Source organism: Macaca thibetana, chromosome X (assembly GCF_024542745.1).
Source record: "Macaca thibetana thibetana isolate TM-01 chromosome X, ASM2454274v1, whole genome shotgun sequence".
NCBI lineage: Eukaryota > Metazoa > Chordata > Mammalia > Primates > Cercopithecidae > Macaca > Macaca thibetana.
Window position 1 is genome coordinate 49910066 of NC_065598.1, and position 20647 is coordinate 49930712.

Genomic DNA, 20647 nt, shown 5'->3' on the forward strand with positions numbered 1-20647 from the left:
AATAGCTCATTAATCAGTTTTATTTTGATTATAGTTAAAATTATAATATTGTGCATATATTTGGTTAATAAAATGTTATTAAAATAAAAAATGTGAGAGGAGATAAATGAATTGAGGATGGAATTGTTAAGCAAAAAACCCATAGAATTTAGAGATTTTGGAAAATTCTCAGTCTGTCCACGTTACAAAAAATGAGAAAATATCTTTGAAAAGGTGTGAAAGACCCACTATTTGATAAGGAGATTAGTGTGGATGTCAATCACAGACTTAATTAACCATCTCTACAAAAGCCAGGAATAGAGATGGGATTATAGTAGCAGAACCACTGTCAGCTGAGACTAAAGGAAATTGAGAAAATGGGACGAAGCAAAGGAAGACCCTACAGGACTGGACCGTAGAACTATTCGGATGCGAACTTCTTCAAGACAAGTAAAGAATGATCCCAAAGGTGATTCAGAGATCAGTAGGGCTGCCACTCCCACCACAGGCCCAAAGTGCACAGTTCTAGGTGGCAAGGCTGTCTCCACCTCAATTTCAAAGAGTGGAACCAATGCCCAGCAGAGCTGTGGGGATGGAACAGTCCAGCAGAGCCCTGCGGGCTTGCACCTGTTCCAACAGAGAATCATGCCATGAATAGGGTCACTGTAGAGAGCCACAGCATTGGCACTGCCCTGCTGATCTGTGGGGGTGATGTTGCCACCCGAATAGGTCTGGAAGGCAGAGCATCGAGCTAGAGGATTACAGATGCTCCCAGTTTACTATGGGGTTACATCCTGATGAACCCAGTAAGTTTGAAATATTGTTAAGTCAAAAATGGATGTTTTGTAGACATGATGGGATGCAAAAACGCAAAGTACAATATCCCCCAAAACTTTGGCAACACAGTATACTGTAGGATATGGGTTGTTTACCCTCAAGATTGAGTGGCTCACTGGGAACTGTGGCTTGTGGCTGCTGCCCAGCATGGTACTGTCTATCACTACCTCAGGAAAAGATCAAAATTCAAAATTTTGAAGTACTATTTCTACTAAATGGGTATTGCTTTTGCACCATTGTAAAGTCAAAAAGTTGTGAGTCCAACTATCGTAAGTTGGAGACCATCTTTATTCTCCAACTTTAAGATCTCATGGAGCTTGCCTTGCCAGGTTTTGGACTTGCCTGGGACCTGTCATTCCTTCCTTGTTTCCTATTTCTCCCTTTTAGAATGAGAATGTCTATCCCATGCCTAGTTCACCATTTCTATTTTGGAAGGACATAACTTGTTTGACATCACAGGTTCATAGCTGGAAAGAAATTTTGTCCAAGGCTGTCTCACCCATACCTGATGTAAATGATATTTAGATGATACTTTAGACTTTAGAATTCATGTTGGAATGAGTTAAGACTTTTGGAATTTATAGGTGAAATGAGTGTATTTTACATGTGAGAAGGCCATTAATTTGGAGGTGTGCAGGGGCAGATTGCAATGCACTGAATGCATGCTCCCCACACATTATAGGAGGTGATGGATCCCTCATGAATGAGATTAGCGCTCTTATAAAAGGGACCCCAGAGAGTTTTCTTGCTCCTTTTTCTGCCATATGAGGATACAACGAGAAGACTCCCATCTATGAACCAAGAAGCAGCCCCTCACCAGACACTGAACCTGCCAGCACCTTGATCTTGGACTCTACAGCCTCCAGAAGTGTGAGAAATAAATGTTTGTTGTTTAAGCCACCTAGTCTATGGTATTTTTATTATAGCAGCCTGAACTAAGACATCACTGATGTAGGGCAGCTAAGGGTACTTTCCCCACCTCCTGAATTCCTTTCAGTATAATCCAGAAGTCAGCTATGTATATTAATTATTTGTCTATTAGTTAAATGAAACCGTATTGACTCTAAAGCACTTTCCAAATGTGAAGATTTAGTAATATTAAGTGTTTGCAAAGTACGTAAAAGTATCAGGTGAAATATCCCACAAGGCACAGTTGGCTACAGATATAATTCCATAAAGGAGCCTTTTTGGGGATGGCTTATATGATAAAAGGTTGAGTTTAGATAAAACGAAGTCAGTGGTTTGTGCTTTAATGTGAACTCAACTGCTCAGTTCTATCAAAGTTTGGGGAATTATAGAATAGTGTTAGGGCCTCCCAGGTTGGCCATTGGTAGGGTGACCATGTTGCCCACATTGGGCCACTTTCCACAGTGAAAGGGGAGCTATTAATACTTATGTTGGGACAAGGGCAAACTGGGCTCAGCTTGAGCAAACCACTAGCCATGGACACACTATGCATGAGCTAGTCATTTTGCCACTTTGAATTTACTTGCTGATCTATACAATTCAGTTGTCTACCTTAGTATTCCTGCCCCATAATCACAAAGGGTGGAAATTAAAGGACAGAAAGAAGATAATTAGGCAGAATTTACGATATCCTCCTGAGAACTTGGATTAAAAATTAAAAGAATTAAGATATTAATTTTGCCAGAATCAACTTAAGATTTTAGGCAAGGCAAATGAAACTTTCTGAGGCTCAGTTTTCTCATCTGCTAAATGAAATCTCAGAATCATAAGCTTTTCAAGTTGAAAGGAATTTTGAAGTTCATCTAGTTTGCCCACTTGAAAAAATCAGTTTTCTGTACAACATCTGACAAGCAGTTGTTCAGTTTGTTTGTTTGTATTACTTCCAATGATAGGGAGTTCTCCACCTCAAGAGCCAGCTGATGCCATTCCTGCAGCTTACAGTGAATGTTAGAAAGTTCTTTCTTCAACTAGGCCAAAGTTTCAGAAAAAAATTTCCAAAATTTAGAGCTTTAGGAACATTAGATGGACTCTTTGGTAAGAAACTTAGTTCCCTACCTTTGGAAGAGTTCAAATAAAGGCCACATGACTTACATCTCCAGATGCTCTAGAACCTAGTATCTGGAGTCCAGATAACTTTTAAGGTCTATTTCTGTTTCCACAGTCAATGATTCCATGACAATTCATTAGGAAGAGCAAACTTTTTAATCTAGTCTTCCAAGCAGCTCCTTATTTCTAACTTTCTCCTTTTATTCTTTCTTTAAATCCCCCAGCCTCACACCTTTCATCTGTCTGTGACTTTTCTACTTCATTTGCCTCTTTCTTATATTTAGGTTATCCCCCACCCCTAACTCAGTATCCACACTTGTCCTCCCTTTCTATCCTCATTTTGGGGCTTGACACTGTCTCGCCATAATTAATCATAGCCTCTTCTCTGAACTTCTGGCCTTCAGTTTTTCCCTTGTCTAATCCATCCTGTATTTATAAAATATCCCTCTTATCAATTCTCTTCTCTTTTGAATCCATCCTTAAGCTTAACTTTGTATACATTGCAAATCTTCCCCACTCTTTATCCAGGCATTGAAAAATCTCCATAGTCAGGCCCCATCTTCCTCTCAAGACATACTTCTTGGACACAATTTCCTAAACTTTTCTGGTGAAATGGATTCTCCCTTTCACTGTATTCCAAAATGGTTCTGTTTTCCTGTTATTCAGCTTTTGCTTATACCAGTTCCATAGCCCAGGACCTCCCACTGCCCCTAATTCCCTGCCACCAATAAAATACAATCTATCTTTCAAGGTCAGTCTTAAATCTCTCCTCTGTTAACTCTAGCCAGAGGACTCCAGCCCATACTTATCTCTTCCTCCTCGGAACTCCAATACCACTTTATTGTCTGTTTCCTTCATCTGGCAATCAATCATGCATTGCCTTGTAACATCTCTGAAAACTGTCATTTATCTTGGGTACTGTCCTTTAACTGTTTCTTTTGTGTATATAGTGTCTCCGTATTACCTACAAAGCTCATTGAGGCTGGGAGCAAGTATTGCATCTTTTTTTTTTCCTACTCTCTATGAAACAGAATTGGGTAACTAGTATGGGATGGCTTATTAATGTGTACTGACTAGTTTCCAATAGATTATCCAATTACTTTGTCACCACTTTAATAGACCACTAAATCCATGATTAATCTTCCCTTGCCCTATTTGTCAGGCATTGGTGGTGACGGAAGATAGAAGGGACCATTAGAGATAAGGCACATATGGGAGAAAGCATATTTGACTATTTAAGCCTCAAGTAAGACAAATTGCTAAGATGCTGGTGCTGAGACGTTTCACTATCAGCTAAAAGTATTCCTTAATAGATTTAGGTCCCTGGAGAAGCTCCACAGAGGTTGTGATTACAACCTGATATAACTCTTCCAAGAGAGTAAACAGGGATTTTTTTTTCCTTTCTAGTTTGTGGTGGGTAATCAATACCTAGGTGTTTAATTCAATGAATTCAGGGATGGTGCACCAATTCTCTAGTAGTCATCAGAATTTCTCTAGCAGTTTTTGCGTTCCTAGAACAATAATTAAAATTCAAAATATCCTATGTGACCTTTTATGCCAAACTGAAAATGCTATAAGATTCATGAGAAACCCTCCAGTTTGAATAGAGGTTAAGTCACAGGAAGGAAAGATATTGGTCCACAGGGATGAAGATAGGAAAGGAGCATGGAATTCACAACTTTTTATGACTGCCTCTAATGTTGTACTGTAGTGGCCTTATTGGTCGGGGCAGGAGGCGAAAAGGGGATGTGCTTCTCCATTAGGAAAGGAAGAAGAAAATAACAAAGAGGTAAAATTCTGAGTGCTAAATCGTATAAAGATCACCAGCAAATGCTAAGCAAAGGATCTCTCAATTTAAGCATATATAATGTGGGACTGGGGGAGGCCTTAATGATATTGGAGAGGCCTCAAGTCAGCCATCTTGTCATGTTCCCCATCATTGCTATAGGGAGCAGAATGTATAGTTATGAGACTAAGTGGTCAAAAGCTTGAGAAGTACTTGGGGAGTAGGGATGGATGGCTCTTCTCTATGGCATTAGTTTTATTTCTAAACCACATTATCCAAACCACTTCACATACTGCTCCATTCAAATTGCCTAGAACAATCATCTACGCATTGCTAGTTATTTAAGACATTAGGTTATTTTAAAATCTGGATTCACCTTCCCCTTTATCTCTAAGACTTTTACAGCAGAATTTTGCTTCAAGATGAACCATGTATCATTCTCTGTCCAAATCCTGGTTCCAAGATTTCCTGCAGATTCATTTATTCATTCAAAAGATATTTATTGTGCCTTTACTATGTGCCAGAGACTGCTCTAAGTAAATAACTGACACAGATCTCTCTCCTCTTGGAACTTACATAAATTCTAACTGTGGTAGATGTATAGAAGGGCAGGCAGAGTGTATCTCCTGAAGTTTGATTGAACCAGTTACTGCCGGGAGCAGTGGCCAGATATTTGGTACTGCCAGGTTAAAAAGAACCCTGCTAAGCTTTGGAGAGGATACTTCTTGCTCTTCCCTTTGCATTACTTTTGTAGTAGACAGAAAACAGAAAGGCAAAGAGTATAGTGGTCAAGGACATAGGCTTTGGAGTCACATAGCCTGCATTGGAATCCTAGTTTCACTACTGAATAGTGATTCCACCTTGGACTGGTTCCTACCTCTTTCTGAGTCTCAGTTGCCTTAGCTGTTACTATTGTCATTCAGCAGACCCAAGTTAAGACTGCTGATTCCTGTTTTCCTAACCTAAGGGCATCTACATTAGCTGCTCACACACATCTTGAGTGACTCATCCATTGGGCATACATTTACATCTACATATTAAGTGGATATGTATAAAAGTATCTGCACCACATACTTACAAAGGTCTGAGTCCAAGTGAATTACTCCTATTTATGAATAATTCTAAAGAGGTTTTCTGTCTTTAATTCCTAACCAGGTGGTCTCGGCTTCCATCTCATTATTTCCCTGCTGTAAAGGTGGCTTAACTAATGCAATTAATTATTTACCTATTAAGAATTGTGTGGCTTCTCTACTAGTTTCCTTACCTTATAAATTTCTCCCTGTTGGACGGTTTTTATGATGTTAATCCATTCTTCCATGTCTTTCCGGTTGGGTGCAGCCAGAGTGATTTTTCGTTGTGGTGTGATAACCTAAACAAAAAGTCACATTATTAGCTGGTTCTCACTCCATAACTTTGCCTTCAAACAGAGTCTGTGAACTCTCTAAGAAACTACACAGTTGTACCAAGCACAACATAAGGCACTTCTTGAATATAAAACAGACGTTCCCAGAGCCACTGGTAGCTCCTTAGATACCCATCCAAAATAATAATAATGCTAATAGCAATAATTAACATTTTAATGCCACTCACTATGTGCCAGGAACTACTCTAAAGCACTTTATGCATATGATTTCATTCAATCTTCATTACAACCCTGTGAGATGGGCATTGTTATTTTTCCCATTTCATAGCCCAGAAAACCAAGACAAAAAGAGTTAAATGATTTGCCCAGGGTCACCCAGCAGGTAAAAAACTAAACCAGAATTGAAATTCAGATTCTTTGGCTTCAGAATTCATTCTTTTAAATACTAAACCACATACCATCTATTACTCAAGTTAGTTTGCCTGAAAACCCTACTTGCTTACTGCTACTCTGTCTACTTGAAGTGGTAAAATTGTATGTGGTTCATTAGGGTGTCCCTGTTTCTGTTTAGTGGGAGAGTGAGATGTCTAAAAATCCAGTTTCTTTCTTTCTTATGGTTAGGGACAACCTGAAGAGAATTTTACGGTTGTCTTTCTTAATCCTGCTTGGCACAAGAACCCAGGCAGGAATAATAAGAATGCCACACTGAGAGTCTAGCAGACATAGACCATGAGCAGGACTTGATCTTTTCCCAGAGGGAAGGAGGGATCATGGATAGCTACAGCATCAGTCACTGCTTCCATTGCCCTACTGCCTTTACTATAAGCTCCCCAAGTCTTGAAGCTAGAGCTCACCACACCAACAAGGAATTTGTTTCTTCTTTTGCATGTAGCACAGTGAAATTACGTGGTAGATGGAAATAAGAGCTAGTCGGGATTGTGATAACAGCCACTCCTTTGGTCCAAACCCATTCTTGAGTGGGGCTGATGTTCACTGCTTCTGTGCTTTAATTAGGTTAAGGGGCAGCCTAGCCCTTATGATTTATTTCTTTGTAAAATGGAGACCAAAAACATTAGCCTATAGGCTCATCACCCAAAGGCTCAGCTTTTTGGGATTGGTCAACACAGCCCTCAGCTTTACCCTGTGTCAAGGTGATGTAATGAGAGAGTAACAAAAGCAAAGTCTTCTTCTTAGACCCAGTCACTCTCCTTTCAAGGGAGGATGGAACATGAACCAACCATGGAAGCAGGATATTGGGTCTGCAGCTCTTTAGTCTGTTCGGTACTATCCCCTACCTGCCTAAACAGGAACTCCAGTCTCCATATTCCACCATTGAGGCTGGGAGAGGACAGTTCTGGAAGGAGGTGGGTAGAATTCCTGGACCACCAAGCTTTCTATTTTTCAGTGAGTTTTCTGGTCTGGATTCACTTGAATGACCAAAGCCATGTGACATTTCAGTCACACCAAGCCCTAGATGCTTCCCTAGAAAATCCTCTGCTTTCTCTGAGGCACTTTCATCAGTAATCTCAACATGGGGTAGATTTCACTTTGAATTAGGGCTCTTATCTACTTCATCAGAGGAGAGGATGTCATGTAACTCAATTATCCTGCCATTTTCTATAACATATTAGCAGTGTCTTGAAAGACTCCCAGTGATACGCTTCTAAATCACCTTCACTGGAAGGACTGATTTTTATAAGTCACATACTCCCTTCCCCTTGAAATCAGCTTAGCTTTATACTGGTAATAAGGAAAAAGACCATCACTTTTTTCTTCCCTATCAATGGGCTGCTAGAAAATGTTTGCATGAATGATAACACTTTGGGATCAAAGGAAATTTTGGAAACCTGAAGTTCAAAGAAGTAAGAAGTGGTTATGGAAAGCTATCTTCCCAGCTAGCCCCTACCCCTGCCCATTCAGTCATTCCCAATCTTACTTACACAAAAACTGTGGCAAAGGTTTCTACAGCTGGTTTCTGCCACAGCGGCTTGAGACAGATCAATCGTTTCAAAGTGTGCAAACTGGAAGGATATAAGAGAGAGAGGGACAAGGAACCGTCTGGTTAATGATGCAAAGAGACATTAAAAGGTATACACACACACACACACACACGCACACACAGACTTGCTGACAGGCATTTGTGGCAGTCATGATCCAATCATTTCTTTGGCTTGAGGGCTAACATTTATTTAGCAACATGATTTTTGTTAATATATCATGCAACAAAAAAAATGAAATCAAAATAAACTTTTTACAGATATTTATGTGGAATTATAGGAAGGCTTGAGTTGGTCAGTTCAGAATTATTTAAACATAAAGGCTTATGCTGGAAAAGATAATGGGATGTGGTTTAACTAGAGTCCTAGAGAAACAGATTGTGATTAACTCCTATTTTATTGGGTGGCAGCCTTTGCAGTGTTGCTAGTCCCATCCAGTTTGAGGTCTGTGTCTCCTTATTAATTGGCCATAGTAGATACCATCTAGCCAGCAGCAGGAAATCAGTATCATGGATACAAGCAAGGCCGGTTTCACCGGTATACAAACTGTGCAGTCACACAGGGCCCCGTGTTCAGAAGGGCCCCACACTTAGTTTAATGCTTTGCTGTTGTCATCTTAAAATTACTTCATAATTTTGTCTTTGTGCATGTGTTTCGTAAGTGAAGTCCAATGGGACAACAGATCATGCATATGAGCAGAGTAGATAGGCGCAATATACATTTCCACCCCATGTCTTGTCACTCCATTTGCATTTGTGATGCCCATGAACATAGAATTCTAGTGGACCCATGAAGAGTGGGAGTTTAGCAAGACTCAAAGCAAGTACAAGATAAGTGTGTTACATCTATGACTGAGTAAGCAGTAGGGGAGCTGACAGCCCTGAGAGGTCATACTTTCTGTTGGAACCAGAACTTGCTTCAGACGTAGAAAAAAGACAATGGTTTCTAAGAAATATGAAAAACCAAGAAGCCCTATTGTATTCTTCTTTGCTCGTTACACCCCTGGGTTAGCCAACCATTTCTGCTAAAAATGATGACATGGAAGGAAATGGAAAGATAAGGTAATCCATAGTACTTTCAGTTAGAAAAGTGTTGGTGGAATGTGCAAGTATCGAGAAATAAAATATGAACAGTTGAGCTAGTTTTGTGCAGTTTTTTATACTGCTGAGAACAAAATACATACACTTGTATGAGCTACTAAACACAAATTGTATAATTTTAGTGATTCTTTATATGAATTAAATGCTCTTACATTTGCATTTAAAACTGGTGTTGTATAGTGTTCAGATGAATAGTGAAATTCATGCTAATTGTTTAAAATTTTATTTTTCTTTACTTAGAATTACATTAGCAAGTAAAAACACCATGACAAGTCTTTGCTTTATATTAATATTGTAGTATAAACATAAAGCGTTATATGTTAGTAGCTTTAATACAACTTCCCCCTGCTTTTTGAGTAAAGGGCACTACATTTTCATTTTGCACTGGATCCCCAAAATTATAGTTGGTTCTGGGTGCAGAAGCTAGCTGGGAAAAATACGAAAGGAAAGGGATACAGAAAAGAGAAAGGAGAGAAAAGTATCCCCATTTGACTCAAAAGGGCAAGTTAAAAAAAGCGTAGAGGGCTTCAACTTCCACCCTAATGTTTGCTGACATATCTTTACTTATTAGTCCATCTTCCCGCACAAACGTTTCCTGGCACCCACCCATTAATCTAGTTGACAATATGCTATACATTACCGCGGGATGGTGTGCAAAGTAGAGCTTCTGTCCTTGAACCAGAAAATATCTAAGCTTCCATCTCTTGAAGGAGTTACAGTTCTTCAGCATAGGTCCTTCCTTCAATATTTTCTGAAAGATAGAAGCATGGTGTTGAGCAATTAGATCAATTCATAAGGTCATATCACTTGTTTTCTCAGATGGAAAGAGCAGACATCTAGAAGGCTCTATCTTGTCACATATCTGAGAAATGGCCTGAAGGCCAGGTGAGAACACAGTGAAGCTTGTTCAATCAGAGGAGACATTGGTTACCCTTGGATTACTCATTCAGGATGATATAGGCTTCACGTTTATCAGGCTACATGGCCCAAAAACCATGAAGAATATCTCTATTTGCAGTAGAGGGCAGGAACATGAACACACAAGAACACCATTCCTAGGAAAGAACGCGTGGTAGAGGAAAAGGCTGTAAAGGCAGATTTTCTGGAAGTCTCCTGATTGTAGCTCTAGACAGGGCTCGCCTGTCAGCTCTTTAAGAGTGTTCCTTTTAGAATATTAAGTTGGATCGTGTTCCTTCCTTGTTCGCAAGCCTCCAATAGCTTCTCAACACTTTTAGAGCCAAATCCAAAGTCTTTACCATGGTTTGTCTTCAGCAGACTCATGATCTCATGAAGGAGCAAGCACATAAAAAGGAACCACAAGAAAACTACCTTCTGATTACTTTCGTTACATCCCATAGTCTAACTACTGATTTTTCAGTTACCTGCTGAACAGACTGATCCTAACCAAGCATAGAGTCTACTTACTATTTTCATCATTGAGGAAGTTCTCACTTAAGTTACAGGATACAAACCAACATGCAAGACTGCCATTTGGGAGAAGTACTCAACCCCGCCAAGCTGGAATCAAACTCATACTTAATGGACGAAGGGCCAGATTGAGTTTAAAATCACCAGATCAAGGCCCTACCATGAATTCTATCTATCATCTAAAGTAGCATTCACCATTGGGTGGCTGGAGAAGTGTTTTGTTTGGCCTACCTAGTGTTTTTCAAAGTTTTAAATTAGTTGGTAATATTTAAAAGGTAGAAGATTTCATATAAAAATTCAGGTTTCCTGTTCCTTAAAAAAAAAAAAAAAATAGAACATCTGGTAACATTGAATTTATATTCTCACATGGCAACAATCTGCAGAAACTGAGTACCAGCTGCCCCCTTCAGATGAGGTGCCTGACTCCAGCAGGAATTTGAGTTTAGGATCCTGATCCAAATAATTATTTGTCATTCCTGTTCTCCCAAATACACACACACATACACATACACACATACACACACACACGTACTCATACACACACATTTATACACTCTTCAATTTTCTAAACAATTGGATAGTACTAGTGGATAGAGCCTCTGTATCTCAACTGAAAAGTCAGTTCATAAGCAGTCATGATTTACCTGAACCCTCTTCATAGCTTATGGGAGTTTCAAGGTTATCGTAACACCCTTGGGATGCAAAAGAATGGTGCTGAGGAGTCAGAACAAAGAGAACAATACGATCTTGTGGGAAGGAGGGAGGTTGCAGAGAGAGAGAGTAAGAAATTATATTTAAATTGTTGAAATTGAGTCATCCAAGAGAAAACAACTGCTGTAAGCATTAAGAATATATTGTTCCTTTCCTCTCTCTGGCCAGGTGGCCTAAAGTACAATTCTCAATAATGGCATTTGGTTTTTTGTATCCTAACCCTCTCACCTCTATCCATATACTTCTCCACACTAAGTCTTCGTATTACCTAGGCAGTCCTATTTACTTCTCTCTGCTAAAGACTTAAATTCCAAAATTTAACGACTCCAATTCTGTACAACTGAATCTACACCCATTATCTCTGCCCTTTTCCCAACTTGTTCTGCTCTGTTAAAATTATTAAATGCTTCCTTTACTCTTCTTATTTTGTCGTATATAATGTCCCCGTACAAGCTCATTTTACAGTTTTTGGTTGGCTACTTTCTCCTTCCCTCCACTTGCAGTTTAAAGTTTTGCAGTTCTGACTGTCAGATATTTACACTACTACATTCTCTTGGCCTGTTCTGAGAAGCACTTACCCTTAAAGAACCATTTTTCAGGCATTGCAAGTCGTGGGCTAGTAAACTAAAATCTCTCAATTTATAACTTGTGAATATGATAGCCCAAGAGGACTCAGATTTTAGCTTATGCATTTGATAAGCTCTTTAATGATAATACTATGAGCAAGAAGGAGAAATGCTATCTTTGTTCAAGTTCCTATTTTATCTGCCTGTAGATCACATCCCCTTCCTCAGCAAGTCATCCTGCTTGGTTATTCAGAGCCTACTCCCAACAAACCAGTAGCCACCCTCAACTCAGGGGACCCCAATTAAGCTCTACCACTCAGGGGACCCTTATAGACAATAGAGCTATATAGGAATAAGTTTTCTATATCTCTCCATAACTAAATTAATACAAATCTGAAATAGATTCTGATAAGATGTATAAGCCCCAGAGTAACAACTAGAAAAATAACTTTTAAAAATTATTAATACATCATAAAGCAACAATTAAATACCACTACACGTGGATTAGAATAGCTAAACCCCAATACAGTGATGATACCAAATGCTGGCAAGAATATGGAGCAACAGGAACTCTCCTTCATTGCTAGTAGGAATGCAAAATGGTACAACTAGTTTGGAAGACAGTTTGGCGGTTTCTTACAAAATCAAACATACTTTTACCACGTGATCTAGCAATTGAAATCTTTGCTATGTACCCAAATGCATTAAAAAATTATGTCCACACAAAAACCTGCACATGAATGTTTATAGCAGTTTTATCCACAATTGCCAAAACTTGGAAGCAACCAAGATGTCCTTCAATAGGTGAATGGGTAAACAGACTATGGTACATCCAAACAATGGAATGTTATCCAGTAATAAAAATAAATGTGCTGTAAAGCCACAGAAAGACATGGAGGAACTTTAAATGTATATTGCCAAGTAAAAGAAGTCAATCCAAAAAGGCTACATACTGTATCAATCCAACTACACGACATTCTGGAAAAGGCAAGACTATAGGGACAGTGAAAAAAACTCAGTGGTTGCCAGAAGCTCAAGGGCAGTTGGGAAGAGATGAATAGGTGGAGCACAGGAGACTTTTAGGGCAGTGATACTACTCTGTATGATACTGTCATGGTGGCTACATGTCATTATACATTTGTCAAAACCCACAGAATGCACAACACCCAGAATGAACCCTGATGTAAACAATGGATTTTAGTTAAGAATAAAACATCAATATTGGCTCACCAAGTGTAACAAATGCACTGCACTAATGTAAGATGTTAATAATAATAATAATAATAATAATAATAGTCTCAGGACCTTGTTCAGTTTAGTAGCCCCAAGCAGGTAATAGGGGAAACTGGGAGGCGGTGGGTATATGGGTACATTCTTTACTTTCCACTCAATTTTTCTATATACCTAAAACTGCTAAAAATGGTCTATTAATTTTTTTTTAATAAGCAAGCAAAAACAGACTGGGAATTCTGAAAAAGAAGAGTAATTAAGAGGGAACTACCTCCTATTTAGGTTTTAAAACCTAGTATAAAGCTATAGTAATAAAAAAATAATTAAAGGGACTAAAATGTTAAAATTATTAAAGGAACATAAACATATACCCATGTGATATGGCAGGGGCATAAGTATGTAGAATATTCATTGAAAAATACAACAAAAGCTCTGTCTACACCCTGGCTGTTTCCGGGAGTGGTTGTTTGAGTTCTTTAAGGGAAAAAGAGATGGCACAAATGAAGTAATCTCTTTTATACCTGATACCTAAGGTCTGAGGATATGAGAAGGGGAGAGTTTCAATGTGTGTCTACCAGTGGAGATGAGGAAGATTTATTTCTGAAGTGGATGATGAGATTGTGGAGCTACTTTCCAATAATAAATTATTATTATTATTATTATGAACACATTTTAGATTAAGTCTGGAATTACTCTCATAGATACTATGGCTTGTCAACACAAAGTTTATAATCCTTTGGCACCAGAACACGGTTGGTAGCTTGTGGAAACTGTCCTTCTTTTGCCTATCAAGTTACTTTGTTTCTGTCAAAAGCCAAATCACCATCTGGAAACTGGAAACAGGAGGACACAGTCAACCATGACAAGAACAGAATGTCAAGGCTAGGGAGTAGGTAAGCTCTGTGGTTCTAAAATTGTTTAGTGAGATAAACCTCTTCACCAAGTTAAAAGACCCAAGAGGGCATTGTTGGAAGGAACCAAACGAAGTTGTATTGCTTTGAATAAGATAAAATGAAGTTAAAACCTAGTTTTTGTTAATTAAGTTAGAATGCAAATCTTCTTAGGGGATAGGCAAGGGCTCTCCCTTCAATGCCTCCCTTCTCAGGGTGCACAAGAAGAGCTCCTTAAGTTCTAAACAGAGGCTCTTCGTCATCAGCTCTGAACTTCTACAAATGCTCAAACCTGGATCTTGGAAAAGATAAAGGGCCTGTAGTCCTTTCCCTTCTGAATTCTGTCCTCCTTCAGGGAAACTTCCCTACTCACCCAATTACTGTTTCTAAATAAACCATTGTTTATTTTGTTAAAATCCCAAAACCAATAGGCAGCCCTAGGAAGCCAGTTTGAGCAGGTAGAAGCTAAAAATCCCTTGTTTGATTGCCCCAAGTCGATAAAATATGCGCATGCAAAACAATCTTTACCTACTTGGGGCTACTAAACTGAACAAGGTCCTGAGGCAAAAATTGGAAGAAGCAAGGTAACAAGCAAATGCATCCTGCCAAGGGGGGCAGTTGAAGGGAGAGACCTTGCCTATCCCCTAAGAAGATATGCATAGTGCTTCCTGGTCCCTGGCCTCTGGCAGATAATATTATCTCATTGCCTCCTCACCACAACTATGCAGTATCACGTCTGACTTCCAGAAAGTAAATCTGAGGCTTGGTTTCCCTTACTTTGTTCAAGTACCCATAATTACAAAATGCTAGTGGACTCTGTGCTTCCTCTACCCATGATGAGAAAACTGGGAGGGCCTGGTTAATTAGTATGTACACAACAGGGTGAACACAGACCACACAGACCCCACCCCATCCCACTGCCAAACTTTATCCTGAATGACAAGATCATAGATTGCTAAGAATTAAAAAGCATTCTAGGCCGGGCGCGGTGGCTCATGCCTGTAATCCCAGCACTTTGGGAGGCTGAGGCGGGCAGATCACGAGGTCAGGAGATCGAGACCATCCTGGCTAACACAGTGAAACCCTGTCTCTACTAAAAATAAAAAATGGAAAAAATTAACCGGGCGTGATGGCGGGCGCCTGTAGTCCCAGCTACTCAGGAGGCTGAGGCAGGAGAATGGTGTAAACCCGGGAGGCGGAGCTTGCAGTGAGCCGAGATCACACCACAGCACTCCAGCCTGGGCGACAGAGCAAGACTCCGTCCCCTCCTCTCAAAAAAAAAAAAAAGTATTCTATGAACAGCTCTGACTATTCCATAATAGAACTCTTAATGAGCTTCCCTCAAAGTGGCAAATGGTATTCCTTGTTTTTCTAAACACCTAACATTCGTTGGCGGGCGAGAAGGGAGTTCTCCAGTTTTTTTAAAGTGATACTCCACGATTGACTGGAAGAGTAATTAGAATTCACATATCGACAACACTTTGTAATTGATAAAGTGCTTTTGCTTCTCATCAGCCCTCTGAAGCAGGTAGTGAAAGGCGTTTTCTAACGCAATTCTGTCCTATGAAAGACACCCTGAAATTAGTATCTTCAAGTGGCTTGCCCGAGGAAATAGTTGAAAGTTTTCCTCTCAAAAAAGATTGCCCATGTTTGTTTTGCAGTTTTGAGACTTTGCAACATCTTGGAGTTAAAATATTTGTCAGAAGAACATCTCTGATATTATTACAAAAGGCAATGATGAATGGGACTCCATATGGGAAGTTTTGCCTTGGTGGACACATTTATAAGCACACAGCTATTTCATAAGAAGGGACACACATGTAGTCCTCTTGGTCCAAGCTGCCACATTTCTGTGGCAATATCTGTGATGCTGCAGATAGAAATAATTTAGGAAGGGCTGTAGAATCCTTGTACATATTAAAATGTCATGTTACCACTTGATGCTTCTTAAACCACAGCACACTGCAGGCAGGCTTCCTAATCCTTCCTGCCAGCTCTATTAGACATTAAAACCCAAATAACATTATGGTTTCTACTATTAAACCCTCAAGGCTGATTGTTTTGTGGTGAGAGTGAGTATGGTGCTAATTAGTCTATTGTCCTGAATTCAATCACCACAGAGATCAATTGGCTTCATTCAAATTCAAGAATGTAGGACTCCAAGGCATACGTAATTCAGGTCCTGTGTACAGTGTTCACACAAAATGGTCTTTGTCAAAACCATGGCAGCCCCTGCAGAGAAGGCTAAAGCTTTGGAAAACTCTGCTTCAGTTTCATTTTGAATCCTCTTTGAAAAGCCAATACCCAAATCCATTGCTCCCAGAAACTCCCACACCCTGGCACAGGTAGTATCTCTCTCTGGTGCTCTCTACAACTCAGCATGTGTAAATTAATAAATTAATGAGGATAAACATTTCCCTCACTCCATATTTATAAAATATCTTCTATAATATATCTCAACAGAGTTTGTAAAGCAGCCCAATTTCCTGTATATAATTAACACCCGCCTGCTGCTTAATTGGGAAAGGGCAAGTACAGCTGCTGCTGTGACCTTTTCCTATGCTTCTCCCAAGTCCCTAAAGCTTCTACTATCTGCTACATCTGTTTTTCTGTCGCTTGGTGGATTTTTTTTAAGAGACAGGGTCTTGTTCTGTCACCCAGGCGGAAGTGCAGTGGCGCAATCATGACTCACTGTAACCTCAAACTCCTGGCTCAAGTAATCCCCTTGCTTCAGCCTCCTGAGTAGTCAAGACTACAGGTGCCCACCGCCATGTCTGACTAATTTTTTCATCTTTTGGTAAAGACAGTCTCGCTATGTTGCCCAGGCTGGTCTTGAACTCCTGGGCTCAAGCAATCCTCCCACCTCTGTAATCCCATTACAGAAATGAGCCACCATGTCCAGCCTGCTTGGTTCGTTTTTGATGCATAAGGCTTTGGAGAATTCTTTACCTTTTCCTAGCAGAAGGGTCCCCTGTTATATAGCCAAGTTGAATTCCACCCCCACCCACTCCAAAAGTAGACAAGCATCATGATACGCACCACTACCTGTTATTAGTTGGCTGCTCTTCTGTTTTAATTTCTCTTGTTGCTGTTGTGTAGGAGGCTGGATCAAGTTAGGGGATGAGTAGGCTACACTCCCCAAGTGAGAACTGAACTATTCTGGGAACAACTGAGAAGGCCAGCTTTCTGTCTATGACTCCTTCAGTCCAAAGACCTGGAACATCTATTCTCTTTGCTTGGGTTAGAGTGCTGGGAAGAAAGCCGTTTCCTAACACTGGCTTGCCAAAGTTGATTCAAAGCAACAGTGTTTGATTTGGTTAAAATGCAACTCCGGGTGCTTTAGGCTTTAAGAAAGGTCAGATCCACTGCTCCACTGAAAGCTTTACACTCCCCAGGGTCCTGTTGACATGGCAGGAGTCAGACAGACTGGCTCCAACACTTACTAGCTGTGTGACCTTGGGCAAATCACTTAACCTCTCTGAGCCTCAATTTCCTTGTCTGTTAGATGAAGATACCTTACAGAGCATGTGCCTGCCACTCTGTGAGTCCCTTGTCCCTTGTGGATTGTGGAGGCAAGGGCTGCTGCCATTGCTCCGCTCATGCCACTACTGGAATCTTCCCTCCTGGCTAAGGGCTGCAGCAGCAGGATGAGGAATAGGACGACCGACTGTCCTGGTTTTCCCAGGAGTTTCAGCACTACAATCAGGAGGTTTTTGGGCAAACTGGGACCTCGTGGTCACCCTAACACTGAAAAGCCAGATCTTTCTACCACACAGGTCTGCAAGGACTATATCTGCAAATCTCCTCCCACTGCTTCCCGTGCTAAGGAAGAGCTATAGATGAACATCTATGTCCCTGCTCTCTATCAGTGAAATAAAAGAAAGTTGAGCTGCTATACATATTTATTTTTATGAATAGGCAAAAACTTTAACCAGTTCCTTGCATATCACTATAAAGGTATTTTACACACGTGAACAAACATATATACACATATATTCTTTTTTCTTCCTGTAAATAATAGTATTCTATGTGCAATGTTTTGTTTCTTGCTTTCTACACTTAATATACAATGAACCCTTTTAGATATTGATACATATTAAGTGGTTTCCTTTCTTTCTACAATTGCATAGCATTCTACTAAATGAATGTAATGTGATTTATTTAAACAGTTCCCTATTGAAAGACAGTGCTTTCAAATCTTATTTTATTACAAATGACACTGCAGAAACTCTGTATATACATGTCATTTTGCACTGGTCTGAGTACATTGATAAAATAAATATCAAGGGTTGATGACTTTAAAACTGGTCCACTGGGACCATAAAGCCTAAACACCGATAAGTTTTGGGGGAGCCAAAAACATAGAAACAGGAAACCCAGTGAAAGGAACAATATAAATGGAAGTTTAGCCTTTAAGCCTGTGTCTTCTCAAATCTCTCTGCCCCTTCCCCCTTCTTCTTTTCTATTACTGGAATTCCTAGGGAGGGTAAGGATCACTGATTGTTTGGGGTATGGGGAGGAGGTGAGCAATCTGAGCCCAGGCTGACAAAGTTCTGAAAGCAGTAACCTGGCTCTTGGTAATTGACCTGGGACTAGCTGCATCCAGGAAGGAGGAAGAGCTTTGCTGAGCCCTCCCAGAACCGCTTATAGGTTTGCATGTTGGCTTTGCTGCCTACTAGCTGTGCAGCCTTGAACAAGCTATTTCACTGCGAAGAGGGGCCACCGTTAAGTTGGTAGGATGGAGATACAAGCTCTGATCTATGTTAGTTCAAAATCTGTGCTCATGCCACAAAACTGGCCTTTTAACTTTCTGAGCCAATCTTGACCTTAGTAACAAGTAATCTTAGATCTCCCCGCCCTGTTAGAGATTATGAAAATAATGCTCCAAGAGGGGCTGTGCTTACTCAAGTCAAAGAGCAAATTAGTGGTAGAGCATTGGGCCTCAGGCCACCGTATTTCAGTTGTGTTGGGACTCCTCACCGACCTCCCTAAGGTGAGTGAAGGTGCCCTGTAACTGCAGCCGTTGAGTTTTCTCTGTATTGGGAATGCCTTCTGGAATATGTGCACAGTTACAGGGCTAGGGGAATGGCATGGAATGGCATGTGAGGAAACCAGCAGGAAGATGGCTTGACTCTAAGAGTAGGATCAAAAGGAAGGGCTGGGTAAGAGCTTTAGGAGTTTGAGGAGAAAAGTGGCTTATGATAAACCTTCCTGCAGAGGGTTGCCTTTGCTCCACAAATCCAGGGAAGACTCAAGATTCTGAGTAGGAGAAAGAGGATTGTTTCTGACCACTGGGGAGCCAAAAACCTAGAAACAGGAAATCCAGTGAAAGGAATAGTATAAGTGGAAGCTTCGTGGGAGACCCCTATGGCTACAGCAGTAGTTGCTGCTTGCCTAGAAAAGAAGGTTTTTGGTCACACGAATTTACCCCCAAAAGATACCAGGGTATCTTGGACCCTAGTCCTCAACCTAAGCAAGATCACAGAGGTCAGGACATCAATTAGCTTATCTGGTGCCACCATCTTATAAAAAGTGACAGTGCAATGCCTGCTTCCAATTGCCTTCTTTTCCATTCTTTTACCTGACCATAAGTTACCAGAGACTATGGTTCTTCTAACATTCTGTGGATGTTTATTCTCTCAGGGACACTTCCCTCACTGCTTCTAACTAACCCTGGGCTCCCAACACCAAGCAACATGCCCTGTTGATCCTAACCATCTACTATGAGAGCAGTGGCTCCTGTTGTGACTCTGGTGATGGCCCTCATTAGAAGCAGCAGGAATAGCAATTTCTTCTCTAAGTTTCTCTTCAACCCTCCTTCTCCAAAGGAAGAGAGCTGCTTCTGGCTGACAAATGCCTGCTATTTGCCCTTGCTTTACATGCATTATCTTATTTAATGCCCACAGCAACAGTCCTGTGAGGGAAGTGAAGAAGTTGGGGCTTAGAGAGGTTAAGTGTCTAGTTCTAAGTCACAATGAATAGCAGAACTGGGGTTCGAACCCCGATCTCTTTTACTTTACTGTCTCTCCCCACCCTACTCCCATATCAAATAACTACATGATGACAGTTATCATGATCTGACTTGGGTGTCAGATCTAACTTGGGGATCACTTCAGTTCACTTCTTTTTTCCCCCAGGGGCCACTATTTCACCCAGCAGGAAAAGCCATGGACCAGTGATATCTGCAGATTTCCCACTAGTTTAGCTGAATTTCTTGAAGGGGACTATGTACTGCAAACGATTTCACAATAGGGAGGAAAAAAAAAACACAGTCCTTTAGAGAGGTACCTGAAATGTCATAATCCCAAATTTTGCATATATACAACTTTGTAACAATATGCTGGACCATGCTTGGGAGCTTCTAAATCTGGAGACTTCAGCCCCCAGAGGTATTTAAAAGTGCTTGCAACCTAAGGCCAAAAAGGAAGCTTGTAAATATGCAAATAGAGACATGCCTCACTTAAAGACAGAGATATGTTCTGAGAAATGCGTCATTAGGCCATTTCATCACTGTGCAAACATCAGAGTATGCTTACGCAAGCCTAGATGGTATAGCCTACTACACAACTAGGCTATATGGCGTAGACTATTGCTCCTAGGCTACAAACCTGTACAGCATGTTACTGTACTGTAGGCAATTGTAACACAATGGTATTTGTGTATGTAAACATAGAAAAGGTACAGTAAATATACAATATTATAATATTATGGGACCACCATAGTATATGAGGTCCATCATTGACTGAG

At 40.3% G+C, this 20647-nt stretch overlaps 1 protein-coding gene across 1 annotated transcript in view; it reads right to left on the bottom strand.

Annotated features, from left to right (window-relative positions):
- Positions 1-20647, bottom strand: part of DGKK (diacylglycerol kinase kappa) — a 109305-nt gene that overhangs the window by 52707 nt on the left and 35951 nt on the right. Inside the window, exons 2-4 of the mRNA XM_050776836.1 lie at positions 9716-9826; positions 7919-7999; positions 5880-5984 (exon numbers count right to left, since the gene is read on the bottom strand). Coding sequence (XP_050632793.1) covers positions 5880-5984; positions 7919-7999; positions 9716-9826 — 297 coding nt within the window. The remainder of the gene's footprint in view (positions 1-5879; positions 5985-7918; positions 8000-9715; positions 9827-20647) is intronic.